Source organism: Pseudoliparis swirei, chromosome 9 (assembly GCF_029220125.1).
Source record: "Pseudoliparis swirei isolate HS2019 ecotype Mariana Trench chromosome 9, NWPU_hadal_v1, whole genome shotgun sequence".
Taxonomy (NCBI): Eukaryota; Metazoa; Chordata; class Actinopteri; order Perciformes; family Liparidae; genus Pseudoliparis; species Pseudoliparis swirei.
Window position 1 is genome coordinate 17,169,525 of NC_079396.1, and position 25,088 is coordinate 17,194,612.

The 25,088-nt window shown below is 37.5% G+C and overlaps 3 protein-coding genes across 4 annotated transcripts; 2 read left to right on the forward strand and 1 right to left on the reverse strand.

Moving 5' to 3' along the window:
- Positions 1–938: 938 nt before the first annotated feature.
- cd63 (CD63 molecule) lies at positions 939–9,073 on the forward strand. Its single transcript, XM_056422868.1, has 8 exons — positions 939–1,044; positions 1,758–1,843; positions 5,784–5,972; positions 6,124–6,198; positions 6,294–6,392; positions 6,576–6,719; positions 7,873–7,956; positions 8,249–9,073. Exons 2-8 carry the CDS (start codon positions 1,778–1,780, stop codon positions 8,312–8,314), a joined length of 723 nt encoding a protein of 240 aa, XP_056278843.1. The 5' UTR covers positions 939–1,044; positions 1,758–1,777; the 3' UTR covers positions 8,315–9,073.
- On the reverse strand, positions 8,656–18,171 carry letmd1 (LETM1 domain containing 1). Its single transcript, XM_056422869.1, has 9 exons — positions 18,050–18,171; positions 17,011–17,162; positions 15,567–15,682; positions 15,002–15,084; positions 14,602–14,788; positions 11,225–11,326; positions 10,932–11,084; positions 10,732–10,828; positions 8,656–9,949 (listed from the first exon to the last, which is right to left on the reverse strand). Exons 1-9 carry the CDS (start codon positions 18,163–18,165, stop codon positions 9,873–9,875), a joined length of 1,083 nt encoding a protein of 360 aa, XP_056278844.1. The 5' UTR covers positions 18,166–18,171; the 3' UTR covers positions 8,656–9,872.
- Positions 18,172–18,816: 645 nt separating this feature from the next.
- zgc:56699 (uncharacterized protein LOC405758 homolog) lies at positions 18,817–22,005 on the forward strand. 2 transcript variants are annotated; one of them, XM_056423076.1, is made up of 7 exons: positions 18,817–18,870; positions 19,201–19,316; positions 19,473–19,579; positions 19,699–19,825; positions 19,912–19,995; positions 20,611–20,668; positions 20,745–22,005. In XM_056423076.1, exons 2-7 carry the CDS (start codon positions 19,232–19,234, stop codon positions 20,809–20,811), a joined length of 528 nt encoding a protein of 175 aa, XP_056279051.1. In that variant the 5' UTR covers positions 18,817–18,870; positions 19,201–19,231; the 3' UTR covers positions 20,812–22,005. The 2 variants fall into 2 exon arrangements, with proteins under 2 accessions (XP_056279051.1, XP_056279052.1); XM_056423077.1 differs by having other exon boundaries at positions 19,476–19,579.
- The last annotated feature ends 3,083 nt before the right edge of the window (positions 22,006–25,088 follow it).

Genomic DNA, 25,088 nt, shown 5'->3' on the forward strand with positions numbered 1-25,088 from the left:
AATGAGCACATTGACCATTTAAAAGCCTGTTTAGACAAGTATCTTCATTTGGTCGTGTGACATTTGAAGTATTTGAGTATACTACACAAGGAGACCGTTATTCATCGGTCTGAGGATGTTACGCAATGTGTAGAAGAGGAAATAATTGAGGAACTCGGTTTCTTACAGCCCTTTGACAAGTGCACACAATGTTTGATTTCATGGGAATGTAACATTATTTGAATCCCAATGAATACTATCTCTGTTTTAGGAGATGATAGACTACGGAGATCATCTGATTCATGCCTTCCTTCCTGTTGTGTATACAGTCTATTAAACACGTACAACTATGTTATTACTAAAGAGAATGACTAAACATCCAGCCAACAAAACATTTGTTCTGAGCATTAGCTTTACTGATCTATGTGGTATTAGAAATTTCTATATTTTCATTTACAGGTTTATGAACAAGTCAGTGTTGTGCAGTGGTAGAAAGTTACAACCTATACTCCGAATGTCGGCCTACTTAAATAAAATTTTACTTGATTTTAGTATTTAAAAAAAATAAAATATTAGATTTACATCACTCCATTTGTGTGACAACATTAGTTAATTGTTCCTTTGCTGATTAATAATACAAAATCATAACATATTTACCTCAGAAATGTCGTTAAAGTAGCAGACGTGAATTACTGAAGTGCAAATACCTTACAATTGTAATTAAGTAGCCTACACTACTTGAGTTTCACTACTTGAGTAAATGTAGTTTTACTTTTAGTTACTCCGTAATACGCTTGTTAGTTTTACTTAAGTAAAATATCTGGATATTTCTCCCACCACTGAAAATGACTTCTTGTATCAGACACAGTTAACGTTTTTGGAAAGTTGTGTGTTCAACGAGGAGACCGTGAAGGCAGCATAATGAGTTTTGGTCAATAAATGGTGAAGTAGAGGAGGTGGGAAGTGAAGGAGCCAAGGGAGGAGCGACTATAAACGGCAGAACATTCAACACTTGGTCGTCGTCTTCGCCTCTCATCGCAGGGTTTTACAGACTTCTTCTCTAAGGTACGCATCTTAAAACGATTTTATTCGCTGTGGTTTATTCGTTTCGGTTTTTAACTCTTTTCGACAAAACACGCGCGTTAGTCAAACACAGGATGTTTTCAGTTTCACCGTCGGGGATGACACGTTTCTATCGTCTGTGTTTGTGTAATATTCACTTAGTTATACAACTCCACACATTCATTCAGAGAAAGTGTATCTGGATGATGTAAGTATTTGGCCTGTGCCAAAGCCGATAGTGTTGCTAATGTCTCGGTGATGAACGGTCCGGGGCGGGACTGCATCGACGGGGCTGCGCTTCTTCCTCAAATCGGTACTTTGAATCCCTTCAATTCAGGGGCCCAGACTATGTGGTCGGAGAGTCCTGAAAATATCATTTAATAGTATTAAAGGACAGCCCTGCCCCTATTTAAGCGCTGGTTTACTGAGTGCCATCGCCTTGATTGTAATTAAATTCAGTCAAACACTTATAAGATGTGTGGTTCACTGAGCTACTGGTCTGGCTTCATATACACCAAAGTGTCTAGTTTGTCACAACCGTCCAGTTCACGATTTAAGGCCTTTTATAGATGAACTATACAACCAGAAATCCAATGACTCATATCTTCCAGTCTGCTTCTGCACGTATCACAGCGAGTGTAATGCTCATGACACTCTGTGTGGAAAGAGTGAATGTGATAAAGTGTGTTTGAATATATGTTAATGTTTTCATCCAGGAAACAGATCCGTATCAGCAATGGCTGTCGAGGGGGGAATGAAATGTGTCAGGTTCCTGCTTTTCTTTTTCAACTTCATTTTCTGGGTGAGTATCAGCTAACCACTTCTTTAAATGTGTACTAACTAAGGCAGCAGAGTGGATGCAGATGGCACCTCAACATATTGTTAGTGGGAAGTGAAGGGAGCTTGTGCTGGCTAAAAGCTGAAGCCACAAAGGAGCAAACAGGAAACAAGGCCACTCTATGCTGTCCCGTGTTGATTTGAGTTAACAAGATACACCAGCGTATCTTTTTGTCCCGCTGTAATATAGACTAGTTGTGTGGCATTTCTCCTTTTTCCAGCCCTTGTGACTTTGAGCGTGAACTCTGGTCTTGTTACACATACGTTGACATATTTATCTGGAAAATCAGCTGATGAGATTTATTCTACCTGAACACTAACTGGCTTACATCATTGTTAAAATACAATGTGTGAAAGCAGAAAAGGAACATGAGGGCAATCGTCTCAAATATCCTAGATCAAGCTGAGCGTTTCCTTGTTGTGTAATTGTGAGCTTTACAGCGGTGGTGATGATGGAATGTGAATCTCATGACCAGGTTGAAAAGTGTGACGAGCGGCATCATGTGACTTTACTCCGCTCCTTCACTACAACAGTGCGACTGAACATTGTACTGGAGCACTATAGCACGGAAACTCTAAGAGAAAAACTTTAATAATCATCTCAGGAGGAAGAACAGAATGACAAACAGTTTATTTAGTTGATCTAATAATAATAATAATAATTCAACCTTATCAAGCTCTACTCTGTGCACATTTTTAAGATCTAAACAAAAATGATTTTCATTGCTGAAGGTACTTTTATACAACTTGTTTCTTGTTGGTGGTGTTTTTCTTCGTATCTTTACTGTTGGTTGGACAAAACAAGACATTTGAAGATGCCAAAAACAAACATAACCACTTTAACACAGTTTTTTGTATTGGAAGCAGACATAAGTGTGCACTTGTTGGGTTTGTAGAATACAAATATACTGGAGGCTGGTGATATAACAGTTAATTATATAACAGTTAATGACATTGTACAATCATGACATATACATTGTAATAATATTAAATTGTAATTGATGACAAATACTGTGTTAATAAACACTTACAAATATGTATTTTATCTGCACTACATTATCGTAATGTTTCAACTCAATCAAGAAATAAAATAAAACTCAAGCTTAATGAAACACATAACCTTGATAGATATATTTTTTTTCTCCACTCTATTCTGCCTGCATGTTCTTTTCATTCTTTTATGTTTTCCTACGTCAAACACTAGCCACTTTCTATAGAATAGAATAGAATAGAATATACACTTTTATTAATCCCCAAGGGGAAATTAGTTCTCTGCATTTAACCCATCCTTAGTTATTAAGGAGCAGTGGGCTGCGGTGAAGCGCCCGGGAAGCAACTGGGGGTTCAGTGCCTTGCTCAAGGACACTTCGACTTGCAACTAATGGGGAGAGCGGGGATCGAACCCGCAACCCTGCGGTTGCAGGACGGCCCTCTTACCCCACTGAGCTAAAGCTGAAGTTCAAATATTTACACTGGTGTTGCCAATAAGGGGAGGTCCTCATCCAGGGAGATGGCTTAACAGGGAAAACATACAACTAACTGGACAGACAATCACCTGACATACATGCAACTCTCAGTCTAAATATACAATGACGATAAGATCACTTCTAATAATTTTACATTAAACTACGAGGGCACTATGACAACAAAGACCTTCACCAAGGCCAGATGACCTATCTCGCAGTGTTTAGGAACAATAATGTGTTTGTGCTCCGTGATTCGCATCCGCTTTTAAATCTAACAGGACCTTCATTGGCTACTCCCTTTTACCACGTTTCATGAAAGGGGGGCCAGTGGTTCTTTGTGTAATCCTGCGGACAAACAGACAGACAAACCCAACAAAACAACAAAACAAAACTTTTCTACTTGACGGAGGGCAGTAGTAAGACTAGTTAGCAGGCAGTGTTTGGTTGATCCTGTGGTTTCTGTAAGCTTTTTTACATGCTGCTTTTTAAAAGATGGTAGGAAAAACTGCTATAGAGAATTGACAATTAACAATAGAGTTCTACAATAACAATAAACTGCATTATTTAGTTATATATCATGTGCTGCTTCTTGCCAGGGTGCTTTTGTTTTTGCGTGATAACTCATATCTCAAGTCTGATTGTTGTTAAAATCAGCCGTATCAATGTTATAACCATGTGTTGACTACTTATCAGCAAGCTAAAATAGTTGTCAAGTCAAACAAAATATTATTGAGAGGCCGAAATGTTCATCCTTTAAGCAGGGATATGCGGTAATATGTTCAAGCATGATAAAATAATGTGATAATTTCACACGTGAAAATAAACGTTAGTTGGAGTTCATTTCGTTACGCTCATTGCAACATTATAGGGAATCCACAAACAATAAGCCCAAAGTCAGAGTCACTTGATTTTCCAAACTGATTAATATTTTCCCTCCTCTTGCCTTTCGGTCATCCTTTTCCTCTCCTTATTCTGTCTTTATGTAACACTTGACCAGTGACGTCCTCTTCCAGACACCCTTATTACCTTCGCATTGACAATGCGGAAGGTTATGTTTTGATCGCCGTGTATTTATTTATTTATTTGTATGTGTGTTACTCGCATAACTAAAAAAGTATTAAACCGAATCGCATGAAATTTGGTGGGATGATTGGTTATTATCCCGGGACCATTTGATTAGATTTTGGGATCGATCGGGTCAAAGTCATGGAAAGGTCCAAAAAAAAAAAATTCATAGCGCGGTCAATTTTTATCCAATTGGCATGCAACTAATGCCAACATGTTCATAATTCAATGCCCAATCTTGTGATATGCGAAGGTATACGCTCTACCGAGTGCCCGTTCTCGTTTAATAATGCTTTATCATATGAGTTGCTTTTTGAGTTTGTCACTTGAAGGTCCGTTTAATATCCAATAAAATAAATACAGTTGAGTGGCTACAACTGCTGATTATTTTCCTGATTGATTAATCAGTCTGTTACTTTTTTAATTAATAATTTGTCATTTCAAATATATTTAATACATGATTTTATGCATATATTTCTGCTGATTGACATAATCAATTTATTGTCTCATTGTTCTACTGGTTAAATCCCTTTCTGTCCACAAATCGAATCCCACGACACATTTGTATCTGACCTGAGTGGACCGCCCGCTGTAAACAACACGCAGTCAGTTCACCGTGAGGTTTGTTTGAGAGCCAGTTGATCCTCGCTGATCCCAGTCAAACAGTTCCCCCACGCACTGTTTGTAAAAGGTTAAACGATAAGTTCTTCTCACCCCGCCTAAAACAGGAACGCATTTCATCACAACACAATGTGTCTTCTGATAATTTCACGTCTGCCTCCAGGAACTGAAGAATGTTGCAACTTCCTCTCATCTTTTTAGAATTAGGGCTTCCTTATTTTGTTTGAGGGATGTCTTCATAAGGAAGCAACGTTTGAATCTTATAAGAAAGTACATATATATGTGTTACATTTTGCCACAACTGAATTCCAAATGTTGAAATCAAAATGTCCCTTACAGAATAGAACATGTTTTATTTTGACCCTTAATCATCACTCTAAATTTTGGATTTTTTTCACTGTTATCGCCACACAAAAAAGGCTTATTTATATTAACACAGATTTCTTTTTTTACCAGGAAAAAAATATTTTCTGTATATTTTCAAAAGGGGAGTTCAAAGCATATGAATTCAAACAAATGTCGATCAGGGTCAGGTATTTTAGTTTAATAAATACAATACAGTAATTAACAGCAGTTCAATTTCTAAATTAGGTATTTAGTTGCCAATAAAAACAAAATGATTACAGCCTCTCTTTACTCGCATTGTGTTACCAGATCATCTGTCGACAAACTGTCAAACAAAAATAACTTGTATTACAAGAAGAGAGATCCCAGAAATTCCAACTTAATTTAACCACCCTCTTTTTCCTGCAGCTATGTGGCCTAGCATTGATTGTCGTGGGAATCCTGGTTCAAGTGGGATTTCACAAAACCTTGCTCATCCACGATGTGTCGGCCTCAGCAGCTCCCGTTGTAATCATTGCAATCGGCGTGGTGATTTTCTTCATCGCCTTCTTCGGCTGCTGTGGCGCCTGGAAAGAGAACTACTGCATGGTCACCATGGTAATTCCCGTTGTGTTAAACCAGACAGCAAAAAGGGTTGAATTAACATTGCGGTACAGATGAATGAATAATGTGTGTAAAACATGTATTATGTCGCTTAGAAAAGTAATTGTGTTGATGTAAGTCATTTTTATTTCTCCGTTTTCCACAGTTTGCCGTTCTTCTCTTCCTGATCATTCTTGTCGAGATTGCAGCAGTAATCGCTGGATACGTATACAGAAACAAAGTGAGTGTAGAATTTCACGGTTTTGTTTGTGTGTGACAATATGTAATAACACGCAGAATGTGACGTTGAACTTCCATGTCGTTTCTTCCATGTAGCTGTCAAATATCGTCGAGGATAGCCTCACCGACATGATTTCTGGTTACAAGAACGGCACAGATGAATTCAGAAGCACCGTGGATAAACTGCAGGAGGATGTGAGTTCAGCGTAAATTCCCCTCCTTACTGTTTGCTGACAACACCTTCACATAACACTGCTGCGTCCGGTTGGTCTGCACTGCATGACTGTTATTCTTTGCACAATCTGTTGACACAAGAACCTTTTGCTATACGTTTCTGTCAGGTCCAATTTCAATGTTTTCCACTTGACTCATTTGCAGTTGAAATGCTGTGGTGTAAACAGTTCTTCTGACTGGAGAAGCTTTGGAGATGATGGAAACTCTGTGCCTGACTCATGCTGCTTGACTCTCTCAACCAAGTGTGGAATCGGGGCCATGACAGACGCTGCCAAAGTGTACCAGAAGGTAACCCCCTCCAGTTGATGTACTGTTTTGAAGTCAGTGAACATGATATATAGTTAATATTACACAGAAAATATGTATATCACACAGCTGAAATAACTTTATGCAAAGCAGCAGGAGATGTAGGGTTTGTATTTGCAGTAATAATAATACAGTTGTGATTTGGCCGAGAGTGAACTGTTCACATACATCGTTTACTGTCTGCTATCAAATAAAGGCATATAATGCCTCAGGCCAATTATAAAAAACAGAAACAAATGACTGCTTGTATCAATATTGGTCAGAGCGTTAGACTTTCTTTTTTACATTAACAACATTTTCGATAATAATCCTTTAAAACATTTTTTAAAGACTTTTACAGATCTGACAGACAAACTATGCAATAGTGGCAATGTTTCAAGCTTCTGTTAAACTTATCTTCATCTCTATCTTAATTCTTCTATTTATTTATCGGTAGACATACAAACCAATCCATTTATACCAGCGCTATTCAACACATCACCTGATTTATTTGTTTTGCTAGAGTGAGAAGAAAAGTTATGCAAACCTGCAGAGAATTACAACCACATTACAGTTATACTTTGATTGTAATCCTCGTTCAGCTCATTCTCAGTTTAGACCCTGTCAGTAATAGCAAAGACATCTGATGAACCCACGTTCTCCGTGCCAAATAGGTTTTCAACAGACACACACAAGTGTGTGTGCATGTAAATTAGACATCTCTGTGGTATAACTGACCTCAAAATATGTTCGCTGAAATTTCGGAAAACTCTAAGGAATATATTAGTTTATGACTCGCCCATGTTACAAGTAAAAGGTAAAATTTCCATATTTGGTGTAACAACACGTTGTTTATTTCCGTATTTTGTCACCTATATCAAATGTGCAGAGCCAGTTTTGTTTTAAAATTGAGGAGTTACTACTTCAATACTTATCGAGGGTGTTAATACGGTCACAAGAATTATATATTTTTTTAAGGAAACTAAAAAGTTTGATTTTGCAATAATGGGTATTGTTTGTACACATACAGCATTGGAGGGTGTTTGAACTATAAGAGGAAGTGAAACCAAGTCAACATTTTACCATGAAGCAACTCAAATAACTCAACCAGGGAAATTTCCATTTTAAATCTAACTTAAGTTTTTTGTTGTTTTAGGGTTGTCACGATGCGTTGGAGGCTTTTCTGAAGAAAAACATCCTGTGGGTGATCGTTGCAGCTCTTGTTATTGCTGGCCTGCAGGTACGTAACATCGATGGAAGAAAAATTAAATCTGTCCAGACACTTAGGATGTCGAGCATAAATGCTAACAAGTGAATGTTTACTACAACATTTTACCTCCCAATATGATTTCATATGAAAGATAGTGTTAATGTGTTTTTGTGTTAATTAAATTAAATTTGTAATGTTACTGGGATTTTATTTTGCTTCTATAAGTGCCACAGAATTGGTTTTTATTCTAAGTCTGTCAAACAAGTTTGAAGAAAAGAACCAAGCTGTCCTCCTTCATGTGTGCGATTGTTTTAAATTCCAGATTTTGGGCATCGTGTTCTCCTGCATGTTGATGAGAGGCATCCGCAGCGGCTACGAAGTCATGTGATTCATCTTCACACCCGAGTAGGAGTTCTGTTCGGGTCGCGCTTATTGGGATCTTCATTTGGAAACTTAATATGGTCATTCTATACTTCAGATATAATACACAGAACAACAGATGTACTTGTGTATTGATTTTGGATTATATTTTCATAGGTTAACAATATCTTTGCTTTGATAGTGTATACATTTTATGTTTGTTGATTATGAGGCATATTAACACTTTTAATGGTTATGTTGAAAGACTTAAGATCTGTTTTTATGTGTTGCTGTTTGCCAGTTTTTATTAAAGACTCTTTAAATTATTTCTGAATTAATTGAAGTGTAAATACAAACATGGAAAATAAATGCATCATGAAAGTTATTTATTTCAAACAAAGTTCCATTACAATGTATATGATAGGCACAGCAACACAACATTCAAAAACTGTTGAGCAAATTATATATATATGTATATTACACAGAAAATAATTTTGCAACTCGTATTTCAGATGTATTGCACCAGTCTTTGCGAATGGCACAGGAAGAAAATTATATTTCCTATTTGACACCTTTTAACACCAAACACTTGAAATTATGTGCTGAAGTGTATACATAAATCAAATTAAATAAAAGTGCCATCACTCCTTTTTTTCAGAGCTTGTGAATGCTGTGCTGCACAACAAAAAGTAATTTGAATTACAAAAAGTTGTTCAGCTTCTCAACACTCAAACAAGCCTCAATGTTTTTGCTTTTTTCAATCTCAATAAAGGATCATCCAACATTTCTTTTTTAGAAAGTGCCTTTGTGTAAACTACTGATTTGTCATGTCAACCAGTTGTTCCGTGTTTGACAACATAATTTCCTTCCCTCAAAACTGTTGCAAGTAAATTCCCCTGTGAGCAGCATTACTTATTGTTAAGCAGTAACAGTGGAGCACAAAGTGAAGCAAGTGCATGAGAAGCTACATGTGTATATGTAAAGACATTTAACATGCCCACATAAAAGCTATTTCTTTTCCCTGTACAATGAGGAATGAGTCTGAACAACTCTACAGATCCACAAATCAAATATTAACAGCACACAAATTGCTGCTGAACGTTAACTGAATAATATCCTCTTTGTCTCTGTCGGCGTGTAATGACGTGTTAGCGTAGCAGTAAACAAATGACGAGTCTGAGCTTAAGCTTGAGATACAGAGACAGGTCCCACCTCAACAATGCCTCTTAATATGGTTCAGTGCATCAAAATCAATTTGAAATCCCTTTTGAGGGTCTGAATTACAAGTAGTATCACATACCACTCCCCTGATAAAGACAAAATAGATTAAATCGGGGTTCTCCCAAATAAATCCTGTTTACTGGGAATATATTTGGCAAACAGGACAGTTTTAAGCCTTCTAGAATTTCCAGGTTCCTTAAGTTTTGGGCTTCAATATCTTTATTCCACCTCAAATCTTTTTGCCAAAAACAAGAAAAGAAGGTTTCTTCCAGGGCAAAAGAGAGATGTTGACAACTCTTAGGAAGCCGTGTGGCCCGCTGCACAAGAGAGCCTAATCACAAAAGCAGCCTGTTGCTGGCTTCCTGTCAGTGTCGGCTGGCCCCGCCCGGGTAGTTGGCAGAGAGAAATACAATGCAGTGCAAGAGGAGTGACACCTCGGAGTCTGCAGGAAATAAAACATACAAACTATTAGGAAAAAGAATGCATGGAATAAAAACAATATCTCAGGTTCTGCTGCATCGATTTTGATCACTTCATAACTGTCCATTATGCATCTGACAATTTAATGGAACTGCCATGCCAAATCTGTGACATAAAAAAATAAATGCTAAATGTCTTATCAAGAGCAATAACATAGCAGAAAACAACTACTTGCAAGATACACTATTGATCCCCAGGGGGACATTTCTTTGTAGCAGCAGCAAACGTAAAGATATAAGCTGGGTTGCACCACAAATAATGATTTAAATTAGGTCAAATCGTGCAAATCTTTTTCTCAATATGAAACAATTTTTTTTTTAAGGCTCAATACATTTGGCCAATACAATTTTTTTTTTAAAGAGGAGAAATTTGAGCTCTGTGCCAAGCCATAATCATAAGTAACGTGAGGGTGACTAGATTAGTTTGCACATAAAACTGCAAATCTTGTTTTTTGTACAGGCTAAACAAATAAGATATGCCACGTGAATTAGTGAGCTGGTGACTGCACCTCCTTTGGACACAAGGCCAACTGCTTTCCGGTTTCTCCATGTTAAGCTCAGCTAATCAGGCGCTCCATATTTAAAGTACAGACATATCCAGAGAGTCCAGAGATTGGTCTCAACCTTCTCATCTAACTCTCAGCAAAAAAAAGCCAATCATTATATATTAGATACAACTGACATGTCAACAGGATTAGGCTAAAGTCACCAAATTACAAAGATACTGCACATCCAAATGAAATACCTTTCAGTGAGGAGGACAACTGAAGCCATCGGGATAACCACTCACGGTATTGATTGATCTCAAGACTATTAGAATGGAGACCCCGAACATAACAAGCCTGAAAGAGAAACAGTGCATTTATAACACAACTTAATGAGTAATATTCAACGTCCATCATGTAAATCAATGTGAAATGTTCCAAGTTGTGTGGAGTGACTGACCTGTCTGAGTTCGGCTTCACTCAACTGGTGCGGGCCCATCCTGCCGAGGGCCCGGTCCAGCAGGAGCAGCTCCATGGCGTGGCTGTTCAGCCGCCGACCCATCAGGAAACTCGGGAGGCGAGGAGTGAGGAAGAGCAGGGGGCTGAGGTGTCTCTGATGGGCCGTGAAGACAGACAGGAGAGATATTCTAGTGATGTGCAGGTTCACCGAGCCTTGAGCATTTCATATCAACTGCAAGAGTGTTAGTTTGTGCAGACGTTGTGAGACGTGAAAAGTGGAGGGGTGTAACTGACCATCTGATCCACACTCATCCTGTGTATACCCAGAGGCGGTCCAGAAAACAGGGTCCGGACTGCGAGGATTTCAGACACTTGAGGATTTGCTCCTCTTTGCATCTGAAAATGCAGAGAAGTCAGTTCATCCACTAATGGAATACTGGACACAGGTTCAACCTGGTTTTACTTGTATAATGCAACCATAAAGAATGATGAGCGTTTCAGACTTAGTAGTATTCATTTACAATGAGAGACAGTGGCCATATTGTCTGAAATGTTATATACTGTGTAATTTATACGAAATACAACTTAAAATCCGTAAAGTCCCTTTACCAGAAGAGGGAAACATTTAAAATATTTTTTACCAAATACCTCAGATTAGATTGGCGCATAATGAGATTTAAAAGATAAATACTCTTTAGTAATGTGAATATAAAGACTTGGTGGGTGAAGGCAGATAATAGAACAGTTAGAAGTTCAGAAAACTCCATCACGATAGTGCATTGCAACTTTTAAAACCAGGACAATTCAACACCTATGCCCACTAGATTATCCAAATCTAAAACGATAATTTATCTCATATGACGATTTTGATTCAATATCGATATATTTACTCAAAAACTTTCCCTTACAATGTTGGCGCACTTGTACTTATATTATGCATTTCTAGTAGATGCTATTATTTACTTAAACTAGGGTATACTGCATATCAGTGCAGGGCTCCAGACTGCGACCAAATGGTCGCATTTTGCGCCTAAAATTAGACACAGTGCATGCGCGACCAGTAAATTAGCAGATTTTTTTTGTTTTTGTTATTAAATATTTTTGTTGCTGACAAACTTGTTCTACACTTCAGCCCACTATAGTTAGCGGTAATGCCTGAATGACTGGTTTGCTAACCGACATTAACTCCAGAAGAAGAAGAAAGGAGACGAAAACCGAAGAAGAAGGCTGGCCTGTGTGTGTGGGGGGGGGCTAATGTGTGAAAAGAGGCGCACCGCAACGGAGACACAACGAGGCCGTTGGCCGCAGAGTGAGAGGTCCACGAGGGGATCCTCACCACCGAGCGGCGTCCCCGTCCCCCGAGTTGAATCTCTGGGTCGACAGTCGACTCTCTCCCTGCTGCCCCCTGAGCTGATGCTCACGGTAAAACACATTCGATTGGGGGGCGGGTTTTGAGAAAGTTAGCGGAAGGATTTAAGTGACAACATCCGGTTTTGCAAAGTTAGCGTAAAGAACCACGTGAAACAACATCCGTTTTTGAAAATAAGATGTCGACAAATCATACACGAACATATAAAAGTAAACAATGAACTGATTTTGTATCTTTAGAGATCGTTTCTGAGATTTAGCTTAACATATGCTAAGATTAGAACATTTTTACTGGACCAAGGAAGAGTTTATAAAAATTAGTCAGACTTGTGTATGTTAAGAAAAGTCCTGTATATAGATTTCCCCAAGAGTTCCAGGAAATGAATGATGCAGATGTGTTCCATACATATCTGAAATCTCCCTCAATAGCAATCAAACAATTGTAATGTATCAATTAGGACATTTTTCAAAGTAAAAGTCCTAAATGTTTAAAGAAATCTGTAATTTCTTTAATGTTTGAGTTGCTTTATATATGTATTTCCTCATAGTCCTCATAGCAATAATGCTAAAAAATATAATGCTTCAATCGACACCGTGATCGGTATTATCTGTGATCGGCAGATACTGATTTCAGTGATCGGTGATCGGCACCAAAAACCTGATCGGTGCATCTCTAGAAACCAACAAATGTTTTGATTGGCCACATCAAGTGCAACATGCATGCTCAAGTATGTTTTTTTTTAAAATATGTTTAAACTCAATACAGTAACTTCTGAAGAGTTCTCTGTTGTGAATGTTTTGCAGTTCATGAAGGCAAAAGGCATAAATTGTATATATTTAAATTATATATATCAAGTAAGTAGAATGATGGGAAAACTTTGCAAGTCGATTTATACTGTGCGCAGTTTTTCCTGCATAGAAAAAAATTTGCGAGAGAGAGAGAGTTTGTTGGGGGGGGGGTGGGTGTGAGTGAGGTGCTTACCCGTGTGTGGATGTGTGCGCATCATGGCATGGCAGAGCTGCTGATCACTCAATTTGGACCCAGGAAAACCCTGTGCGCCCCTAAATTTTCTGCTTGCGCCCCTAACATTTTAAGTTAGGGGCCACTGTGCTCCTAGTTAAAAAAGTTAGTCTGGAGCCCTGCAGTGGCAAATATTGTTCTTTTAACTCCACTACAGCTATAGTCATTAGTTACTTTTCAGATTAAGGATCACATTAAAACATATGATGAGTTTATAAAATATAATTAGGGTCTGGTTGTGGTCCTTTGTGTCATTTCAGATGTCTTTACATTTTTACCAGTGCCAACAAAAAAATAATTATCCTCTAAATTTAACAGATGGTGTCATCTAACAATTTTAGGCCAGATTAGGCAAAAGTATTCAATATACTGTATATAAAGAATTTAGCTACAACAATAAAATGCTAACAATTACAATCTAATAATGTAATATACAATACTAGAAATGATAGGGGGAATTTATGTGCAGAATGAGCAATTTAACTTTTGATACTTTAAATACACATGGATGATAATATTTCTGTACTTTTAATTAAATTAGGTTTTGAATACTTGTAATTTCTTGAAATGCATAGTAAATGAGACCCCTGGTCAGGTATTACTTACAATTGTGTTATTTATATCTGCATCTATCCAATCTTGTGACGAAAAGTCACAGCATCAATTAATGCTCAATAATTATGCTCAGGCATATTTTCAACAGAGGAGTGTAATTTATAGCTGGTGGTAAGAAAGCAAATGGCTAATAAAGTCCTTAAACCAAGAAGTTGGTTAGTATGTTTGCACTTCTGGTTCCCTGGTCTCAAAGTCAGTCGTTTATTTTATTTATGTTTTAATAGTTTTTGCCTGAATTAAGGTATCAGGTTTAGACGTGATACAAAATGTGCTGGCAAATACCCCACTTGTGAATTTTGAAGCTAAAAAGTGACTAATGAGACGACCAAACATCAACACGCTGATCACTGGACTGCCTTTGCTTCATGGTGGTGCTTTTTACTTCCGGGGATTGTATTTACAGTTGCAAAATCATAAAAGTGGTGTTCCTTTGTAAAGATTATCTTGACGCAGTTTATTTTCTGCTGTAATTCAAAATCAAACAGAAAAATCTCATTTGCTTTTTGTTGAGGGAACGAGTGCGATATTAACTTTAAGGGTGGGCCTACAAAAACACAGAATCCTTGAGTGCTTTAATTGTGTGAAAAGAGAAGATGTGATCTTCTGCACACCGTCACACCCCACTACAGTGTTCCTGTCACCAAAGCGCTCTGATGCGTTCACTTACTTTAGCACACAGGGCCTTCAGGCCACTCTGTAGCTGGCCGTCCTTGACCTGCTGGCTCGTGTTCTCGAGCCCTTTGAGCACTGGCCTGTGTTGCCGGACCCTGTTGGAATGGTACAATGCCCGAAACTCGACTTGCTGCTTCGGAGTCCAGAAATAAGGAACCAGGAGCTGGCGGGGGAAAAAGTACCTGGCAGTGAACAGGACAGGATGGTAGCAGAGAGAGGAGGGACACATGGAAGGATGGTAAAATATATATAACTGGGACACGGTAAGAGGATATTCCAACACAAACATTGAGGGACATCATTTTAAACCATCAATAATTTTAAATTGCTTTGCTGTATATAAATCAAAAGAGTGCCAATTGAAATGAAACAAGAGTAATTTCAAACTAACTCACATCAAGAATAAAGCCAGGTAGTTGGCAAAGGGAGGGATCGATATCACCAGCAGCGGAATGGCCTTCATTATGTCTCTGCGAAACTGTGAAACAAATGGAAATTGAGTAACGCTTCAGTGAGATAACAAACATTTTCAGAGCTGAAATTAAACAATAAAAAACAACACTAATGAGGAAATAACATACAGGACATCATTATATTAATGTGAAATCTGAATTTCAGATTTAATCTGATTACTTTCCTTTGTCATTTCAATTTGTCTAAAACCATTTGTAAAATCTTCTTTTATATCTTCAGCTGGCATCTTCCAAAGGAACAGTCTCCGAATTACATTTTACTTAAAAATTGTGAAACTGTCTTTTAAAGCTCATGAGGAGCATCTGTAAAATCTAACTGCAATGCACACAGCAGGAGACGCTGCTGTTTTGTATCATTGCAAAAAGTGTATAAACATGATCAATAATCATTCAAATCACAATCCCTGTATTACAATGGTTTGACTCAAAATGTTCGTATGCATGTGACAATATTTGGATATGATTAATGGTGGTGGATGAGACCCACCTGTCTATACTTCTCCAGCTCCCTGTAAGGCAAATCCTTGAACTGCAATCCATCAGAGTGCATCTTCATTTTTATCCTGTGCACATCTTTGGCATCGTGGAGCAGCAGCTTGAATCCTGAAATGATTCAATGAAATAAATAAAATAAACAAGGCACTGTGTCAGGGGGAGCATGTCAGACTGCGATTCCCACTCTACCAACTAATTTACAATCAAGCAGAATTTTTTTATTGTTTAAGTATATTGATGGCATGTCTTTCATAAGGGAACCAAAACCACTGGGTGAAGCTAGCCCACACTAAGGCCCTTCATAGAGGACGTTGCATTAGCCAGCTGTAACTCAATGTGACCAAGACTAATAAACAAACCACATTAATTATCTGCACTAAACAAGCGATCGTTACAGTGACTTTATTGTTTTAGAAACTAGTGTAAAAAGCTATTGGTGAATGTTTAAACTTGCACCGTCTGCCTGGCACAGTCACCTCAACCGTAGATCAAAGAATTGGCAGGTAACATAGTTACAGAAAGGACGACAAAGAAAGTTACGCAGGTCCTGCAGATTGCTCACATCCGCTCTGCAGCCAGTTTGAGCTCTGGGAGGCATTACACTGTCCTTCTGGCGGCTAACAATACATTTAAGAAATCCCTCATCCCAGGTGCAATACTATTATTAATTCAGCAAAGAGACAAGAGGATTTAAGTCACACATATTAACTGTATTAATGTGTAATATGACCATGTCTGTGCGTTCTGTTTATATTAACTGCTATTTATGCAGTTGTTTCTTGTATTTGGTGAGCCAAAGACACATTTCCTCCCTGGTGGAAATATATGTTATATACCAAATTATGTTAATGGTTTGAATATGACAATTTGGCAGTGTAGCAGCTCTGCAAGGTGGTGGTCTGAACATTGTGAACAAAAGGAGTTGCGTGTCTTGCTCAAGAACACAGATATGTGAACAGGTGGTGACCGGAATTTAACCACCAAGCCCCCCTGCTGAGCCCGAGTCATTTGGACACACTTCTAAGTTTTTGTTCAGCATGTGGTGCCACAGATTTACATTGGGACTATCTGAATTCAGAATAGTACAATACAATAAGGAACAAAACTGTGTTTTTCATAGTGCCCAGTGAAAAAAAAGATGAAACATTCAGACTCCACAAAAGATGCAAACAAAACTAGGTACAATCATGGAGTGCATTACACAGGACAACTATATAAGAGTTACAAACTTGAAAAGTACAAATATAAGAAGAGTGATTACATAAAGTGAATTTGGCATTGTGTTCCTGTTTATGAACTTAAATGCATTCAATAACCTTTAATCAATTAATGTTCCATTCATTTTGTTCCACTTTGGAACTGTACTTCCTGTTAAAAACCTGTAGCTTCACATATAGTATTCAAGATAACAGATGTGAGTCAACGTTTGATCCTACCTTCCGTAAAAGTGTGATAGAGCTGATAAAAGCGGGGAAATCGCCTTTTGAGGAAAACTTCATATTTGGCATTTGCAGTCCGGAACTTGGAGACGACATATTGACCAATACCTCGTCTCACTTTGGATGAGTAGTGTCTGCACAGGGGCAACCTGTCGAGTAGAAGAGGTGAACATGATACATTAAATCATACAATAAGACTAGCAATTAAATGCAGCAATTATTTTTCTTCTTCTTCATTGAGCACACAATAACATGCATTCAAGACCTTGCAGGAATTATAATATCAAAAAATATTAACTTTTTATTTAAATAGAAGTAATACATTCAAAATAAAATATTAAAAGAGGGATATTTATATGAAAATGTATTAATTATATATAAATTAAGACAATTCTTAATTATTAGGTAGTATTTTTTAAAAAAAGGAAGACTTGACAAATAAATGTACATCAACCCAAAAATTAAGAATGAGATATTTTGCCACAAATCGTTCCTTCTATTTTACTGCAGTATATTCTTTTATTTGATGATATATTTATTCATATATATATACATATATATATATATTTTTTTTTAATCATGGATAACAGTATGGTATATATAAGGCAAATAATTGAGGGCTCTATTTCTTGCTACAATGAATATGACATTTAATTATACAAAAAAGTATTCATTGGAATAGACAAGCTTAATCCATAAAAAACTAAAATGTCACAAGTCAGAATGTGATTTAGCCATAAGCCTTTTTTTATATGCATCTTTTTGACGGCATAACAAAAACAACTCCACCTCGACAACTATTATGCTGGTCGAGTTCTAATGACACAGCAAAGAACTATGATTTAAATATAAAGTGGACAACTAATTTTATATCATATAACACTAGCATATCTGTTTAAATATGTCTTATCAAACACACACGTTTGAGCATGTGGTGATATGCAGCTAGCTTAAGTTAGCAAGGATTCAAGTCATATGCGAGGAAGACAAAGTGACAAATCGTAGACAAATTAAGAATAAAGCGTTGTAAACATACCTGGACTGACTTGACACATACGGAGAGTAAATGCCATTTGTTATCGTGTTAGTCCTGAGACCACACAGTCGGGTCAAAGACAAATGGTTACACAGGCTCGAGCTGAACAGCGCCATGTTTGACACACTGAAGTTCCGCGTACGTCACAATGACGCGCAAATACGGCAATGCCCAAACTACAGTTGTGTCCATGAGACTAATAAATATGAATATATCTGTATATTTACTATTGTAGTATTATAGTATATGGTCGTTGTATGGTAACTTAAGACCAATGCGGAAAATAACATTACTTACATAAGTACTCTACTTAACCATAGTAGTGTTACATACACCCAAAAGCAAATGTATTGTAAGCAATGGTCCAAGAGTTTCGTATAAAACAGTTGGAATATTTTATTTTTAAAACAGTTGAAGCTGATAAAATCTACTACAAAAATAAAGTCCCACTTACATATTAATTTATCAAGAATGATAACACTATACAACTGATAGGTATTATGAGTACTTGTTATGTATTAGTATTATGGTGCATCACATAAATGGTCTTACTAATACAGCTCTACTTGTACTTACATATTGTTGTATTGCTTCTGTATTGAATAGTTATTCCACTACTGCAGAGAAAATGTATTCGCTCATTTATTTCACATCTTTGAATTCCACTTATGTTATTTGACAGATTTTAAGCAGGACAGTCCTTCTGATCTGAACCGGAAGTCACGTGACTTAACGAGGTTCGCTAAAAGATGTTCGGGGCGGAGCGACGAAGTTATACGTCGATTGATTGCAAGCTGGAGAGAAGCAGGCGCGAAACAAAGGTCCTTATATTGTTGTGCATGGAAATTAAATTTGTCAGACTGTTTCAAACCCACTGTTAAGAACTACAATATTGTTTTTATAACTGGAGAATTGAAGTTTATTTTGCTACTAGGAAGTGTCTTGTTAATTTTTTGCTAGCAAACTTTGTGCACGCATCACGCATGCGCTGTTAAAAGGAAACGTGTTACTATTGCATCAGGAGATAAATAATTTGGCACATCTCGACTGTTGGACATAATCCTGCAGTTGAATCAATCTAATTATCTTAAAATGCTGTAACTTTTTTCTTTACTTTTGTTTACATTGCTTTTTGTATCTGACTTTTCCAGTTCGTGTATCTTCAGTAAATCCTAGCTAAAAATGGCGACCACCATCAGATTCGGAACAACGAGCTCTGCATGCAACACTGCAGACGCCGAGAGAGCACACTTCGTCGAGGAAACCGGTAATTTTAAAGACTTGCATCGATTTTGTATGTAATCTATTTGCGCGAACAATTCACTTGGTGTAAACGCAGCATTATAGATGTTCAACATCTTAAGTTGCCATCTTTTTTGTTAATAGGGTGACATTTATTAATTTGTTCTGTCTTTTTTTAAAGAAGAAAAAGGAAACTCTGACCCGGAAAAACTTCTTCAGTGCCCTTTTGACAAGAACCACCTCATCCGGACCTGCCGCTTTCCCTACCATCTAATTAAGTGCAGAAAGGTCAGTCAAGTGCTGTCAATTGCTAACATTATGGGAAATAGTTTAGATTAACAGAGTGCAAGGATGTTTGTCATGCATATATTACCTTTTTTAAATCTCCTTTTCTCTAATGGATGCAGAATCATCCTAAATTGGCTAGTGAGCTAAAAACCTGCCCTTTTAATGCACGCCACCTGGTCCACAAGCATGAGCTGGCACACCACACTGAAACCTGTGAGGACAGGATAACCGTGTGTGCTGAAGATGGTAACACAACCACTATATTGTCCCTCTACCCTGCAGAGTCAACATGTGCTTACAGTGTTCCTGACTGCACTATTTTCTGTTTACAGAGGAAAGCACAAATGCAGATTGGAAATGGAAGGTCCCGGTCAGTACTTGGGTAAACCCGGACATGTCTGAGGATTGGGGCACAGGTATCATTATTGATCACAACTTTGATTGTTGTATGACTGAACACATGTGATATATTGGAGTGAATGTGATGCCATAATTCACCCTTGTTCCTGGTGTAGTTCTATACACAATTATTGAAGTAATGAGTTTCGGTGTGACTGTTCCGGAATCGCGGTCCCTTTTAAGTGTTGTTGTTTGTGACGTCGAGCCCCACGCGGGTTTGGTTCCTGGGCAGCGCCATCTTGTGTTCATTCGTTTTTGTGATACGAAATAAACGAGACACACACTTGTGTGCTCAATTTGAGGAATTGTGTTTTGCGTTTTAATGCAACTTCCACAATATTGTGTTAATTAGTGAGCTTTGAAGATGCTGGTAGGTGGATTGTCTAGGAGTCGGGCTATTTATTTCAGGCTATTTATTTCTGTGAGCTAACTTAGTCTGCTTTATATTAAGCATACAGACATGAGGGGTATTATGTATTGTATAACTATTGGCAAGAAAGTGTATTTATATGCTTTTTAAAAAAAGGGACAATCTTTGCTAGTTTAAAATATTCAATAGATGGTATTCTTCTCCCTTTGCATACTTTGTACACATTGCATATGTATGTTAAGGTATCAGTTTTGTCTTGCAGAGGTTGATGATGCTGCTACTCCATTTGTGTGGGGCGTAAACACCGCCCTTGATCAAAAGTAGGTGGTCTGCTCCCTTTTTTAGCACTTTGTGCATATTTTCATTGTACTTAACTTGTGTCTTGTTTCTTTGCAGACTCAGCGACAACCTTGGTTCATGTTTTAGATCTCCTGATGCCCTCCCATGGTCTGCTGATGGCTAAGTCATAGTGTACTAGGTATCCAATTTAAAGCTTAATGCTGGGCCTGTTGTATGTAACTATTCACAGATATTTCTTTTAAAGTTTGTTCATGGCAAGTTTTTTACAACACCCTTTTAAAAGTGCATCGTGTAGGACTTAGGGCAGCTACTGGTGAGGTTGCCGATTGCAACTAATTGAAACTTTAAGTCAATAAAGCTCCCTAAATGCTACACGCTGTTTTTTTAAATTAGCAACACTAAATGCAGAGTATAGTACCACTTTACATCCTTTAAATCTAAGGCCTCATTTTTTGTATGGCTTTGTTTGCCTTCCCTGCTGTTGCAGTAACAAATGGCACTAGTTGAATATTGTGTGCTTTTTATATTAAAGGTGTTCCCTTCAAATCATTGTGGTGTTAATTTTGAAAATGTTTCCTTAAATTGATCTCGTCTGAAAAGTTTAAAAATATTCTGTTTGGCAACATATTGAGGAAGATCAATTCTATTTAGTCACAGTGACTATATTTCAAAATGAAATGATCTAAAATGAGGAATGCTGATGACTGGGTAATAAAAGATGCACAGGCATGTTTTAAAAATATCAATTTATTTGGTGTTCAACACCATGAATTGCATTAGTCTTTGAGCTTGGGAGCAGTCTTGTAAACATCGTACCACTGTTGTCACATGACCACTGGATGGCAATACTCTTATGCACTGATGTCAATATCCTTTTGAAACTTCATTCCTTTAGTTTATCACCTAAATTAACTTGGTATATCTGGTAACTAAAGTAAAAGTACTAAAACCGTATTATAAAGATATTCTTCAAGTATCGGGAGAATGTATTAAAGTAAGTTTTAATGTAAGAAAGTACTACATGTGGAGAAATGTTCTCTGACTTATACGTCATGCATGTTTTAGACTAATTGATTATGAAATTTGATTTTGACCAATGACACCTTCACAATGCTTTGTTTTTGTCAAACGAACTGTCCAACCTTAAAATATTTAAAATGATCTAAGTTGGAATCATGAAATGTTTTTGCATGAAAAATTGTCAAAGGAATTGCAAAATATATGTTAACTTGTACTGTTGGGAAATTTATAGTGTGACACTAAGCTATTCATGGTTATATGCAAAAGTCTTCATTTATAAAGTAACTAACACTTTCAGATGAATGTACTGAAGGTCAAAATAAATATTTCCCTCTGAGATGTTGTTGTGCAGAAGTATAAAGCATCATGAAAGGCACTTGAAGTTAAAGTACCTCAAATTTGTCCTTGAATACAGCGTGTGTGATTAGCTACATTCCACCAGTGGCCAATTGACATTAAAGTTGATCTTGAGAAAATGTTTTCCAGGTGAGAGCTGAGTGACCTCAGTCTGACTGACACTTGTCAGCATAATCAAGGCTGGCCGGCCAGAGCACGCTGTCATATCTAAGGGGCATTATTGATTTCATGTGATGACTGTCTATTTTAGTTGTGGCTATTATTAGAAGTGTTCTGTGCTGCCCTGTCACTATCTGTAAGGATGAGTATGGCTCCTCCGAGCAGGACCTCGGTCTGCACAGCACCCTTTCGTCCAACGAGGAAGCACTGCTGTATTTGTGTTACTACCTGTCTGAGACATGTGGAGGCTTGTGTTGGTTCTGAACTCATGTATTCCCAACTGAACAAAAGTCAGTAATGTTAATTGGTGCTTAGGAGAACCTAAACCTCACTGTGCCATACCTGTGAGAAGGAACTGATGTTACATAAATGTGATTAGAGCTGTACCAAGTGTATCATTTTTAATGCAACGTTATTCATATTGCAGAATGCCCCCCTGTCAATTTTGTATTGCATTACTGGATTGTTTAGGCAAGCACATTGTTTACTGCTTTGTTCAAAAAGTAACATACTTTATAAGCTGATTTTTATTGTATGACAATTCTTAATCTGAAAAGTAAAAGATACAGTATTTGCCCTTGAAATTTAGTAAAGTAAGATACAATAAAAATACTATAAATAATATAAAGTACAGCACACTCTTCAATGCTGGCGATGTCCATATTATGCATATAAACATACATTTGAATGTCAGTCTAATGATAATCTATGGTAAAATTGTTGGTTTTTGCTCAATATAAAAATTCCCAAGGTGTTAGACTAAATCCATTTCCTCTAAAATATCAATTTATATTCCAACCAAATCAGTAATAAATCATTGTCCATATATAAACTCTTGCCAACCAGCAGCATTAAATGAAACTTAATAGCCTCAGGACATCCTGTTCCAAACTGAGTATCCAGTACATGACACTGCCGGGTAAAGAAATAGAAAGAAGAAATTGACACTTTTATTGATCCCTGTGGCGAAAATCTTCTCTGCATTTGACAAAAATACAAGATTAACAATCAACAAATAAGCAATCTTTTAACAATGCTTTCTGTCAGTCTTCTTTTATTAATGTTACAATGTCATGTTCTCCACGACATAGTAGTCCTGCCCAGTGTGGAGTGAACAGTTTGGTCTCAGTTCTGGACTATACTTTTATAATTGTCTGATGCCTGTGATCCACTATTATCACTTCCATTTCATATTCCACTCACACTAAGTTGCTGTGGCGTTCCCCAGTTTCCACTGAGGCATGATGGGTAGATCATGAGAGAGTTGACTGATTTACTTCACCCATGTGGAGTATGGGCTGTAATCAGACTGATGCTTGCTTTAACTTGTTGCATAAGTCCAACATTTGCAAAGTTATCAAGTCCTACAACTCGTATATAAGGCCTACACCACTGTGGCATTACAATGTGACTGCAGCTGAACTGAGAAGCTGATTTTAAAATTAAATATACACCACAACCCAAAAAGTGTTCATATTGATGCCTTTTAACTAATCCACAAATGCATCAAAGTGCTAGTGACCCTTTGAAAGAACTGTACTTTCTTATTGAGCTGTAGTCTGTCTACATTCCTCCGAATTGCTGGCCACATTTGAGTATTTTTCAGTTATTTAAATAGATGGAACAATTTTCAGGTTTGCCGCCCTATCTGAGTAACCTGGTCTTGATAACTTTAACTAAAGACCCCAGTTCCTCCTGTTAAGTCACCATACCAATTCCTCTGATGAGTAATGGCTGGCTAATGGAATAGTGGTCAACACTTCATCTCTACGACAATAGAAATGTACAGTCATTAGTTATAAAAACAAAATAAAACTACTTACAGTGGGGCAGGAATGCACAAAATTCAACCAAACGGCTGAAACTCACTTGAATGTCCTTCCATTTAAAATTGAAAAAATAAAAACCAGGAAAAAGCAATGCAATAAAATAAATGTCCGAAAAGGAATCAAACTAATTAAAAAATATTAATCTTTTTTGCTGCTCAATCTTTATGAGCCAAACTGGTTTCCACTCTGTCTTCAGTCTGTCAAAGGTACCACCATAAGAAATAAATAAGGTGGTTATTAGGAGAATACCTATCCCTCATCCCAAACAAAAAATAAATTCCCTTCCCAAACAATTCTCTTCCTTTTGTTTCCCAGGGGACGCCCCCCTTACACATGTGGGGAGCAGAGCACCTGACTCGGGTTGACTTGTGGGACGCGACAAGTTAAAGCAGGTGTAAAAGAGACACAGTACGTAATAAGTTCAACCTTGAAAGGCTTGTTATTAATGTGTTCCCTCACAATTGTGGTGGTCTCCCGCTGTGGTCAAACCATGCTTTGCATTGTGTTAGTTAAGTGCATCTCAGTCAAACAGATTCACAATGTAAGCTATCTTAGCCTCACACTTGTAGCTAAATGGCCAGACACTAAACGCTAACTGACACTGGGTGAGGAAGTCGAGGCAGGTGTTGGGGCTTTGGATGTTTGGACCATTATCGGGGATCTTTGAGGCACACATGTTGTTAACAGATGCACTTTAATGATCTATATCCTATTGTCTTTAAATAATCTAGTATCAACATTTATCAAAAAAAGATCCACATTTATGACACACAAACACACTCACACACACACACGCACACACACACGCACGCACACACACACACTAACTTTAATGATGAAGTAGTCTGAGTCACTTGAGACCGGCCTGGGAATTCAACCAGATTCTAAATCAAGACCAGCCCATAAATAGGAGGGAGGTTACATTTTTTCAGCAACTAGTCTGTTGCCAACTAAATAATTTATACTTAAGTCAGGCTTACAAGCTGCTGGCACAACAACACAATACATACAATGGAAGAATAAACAAGAATTTTTTTTGCAAGTAGGGGCGGATACTAAAGATGACAAAAAACAG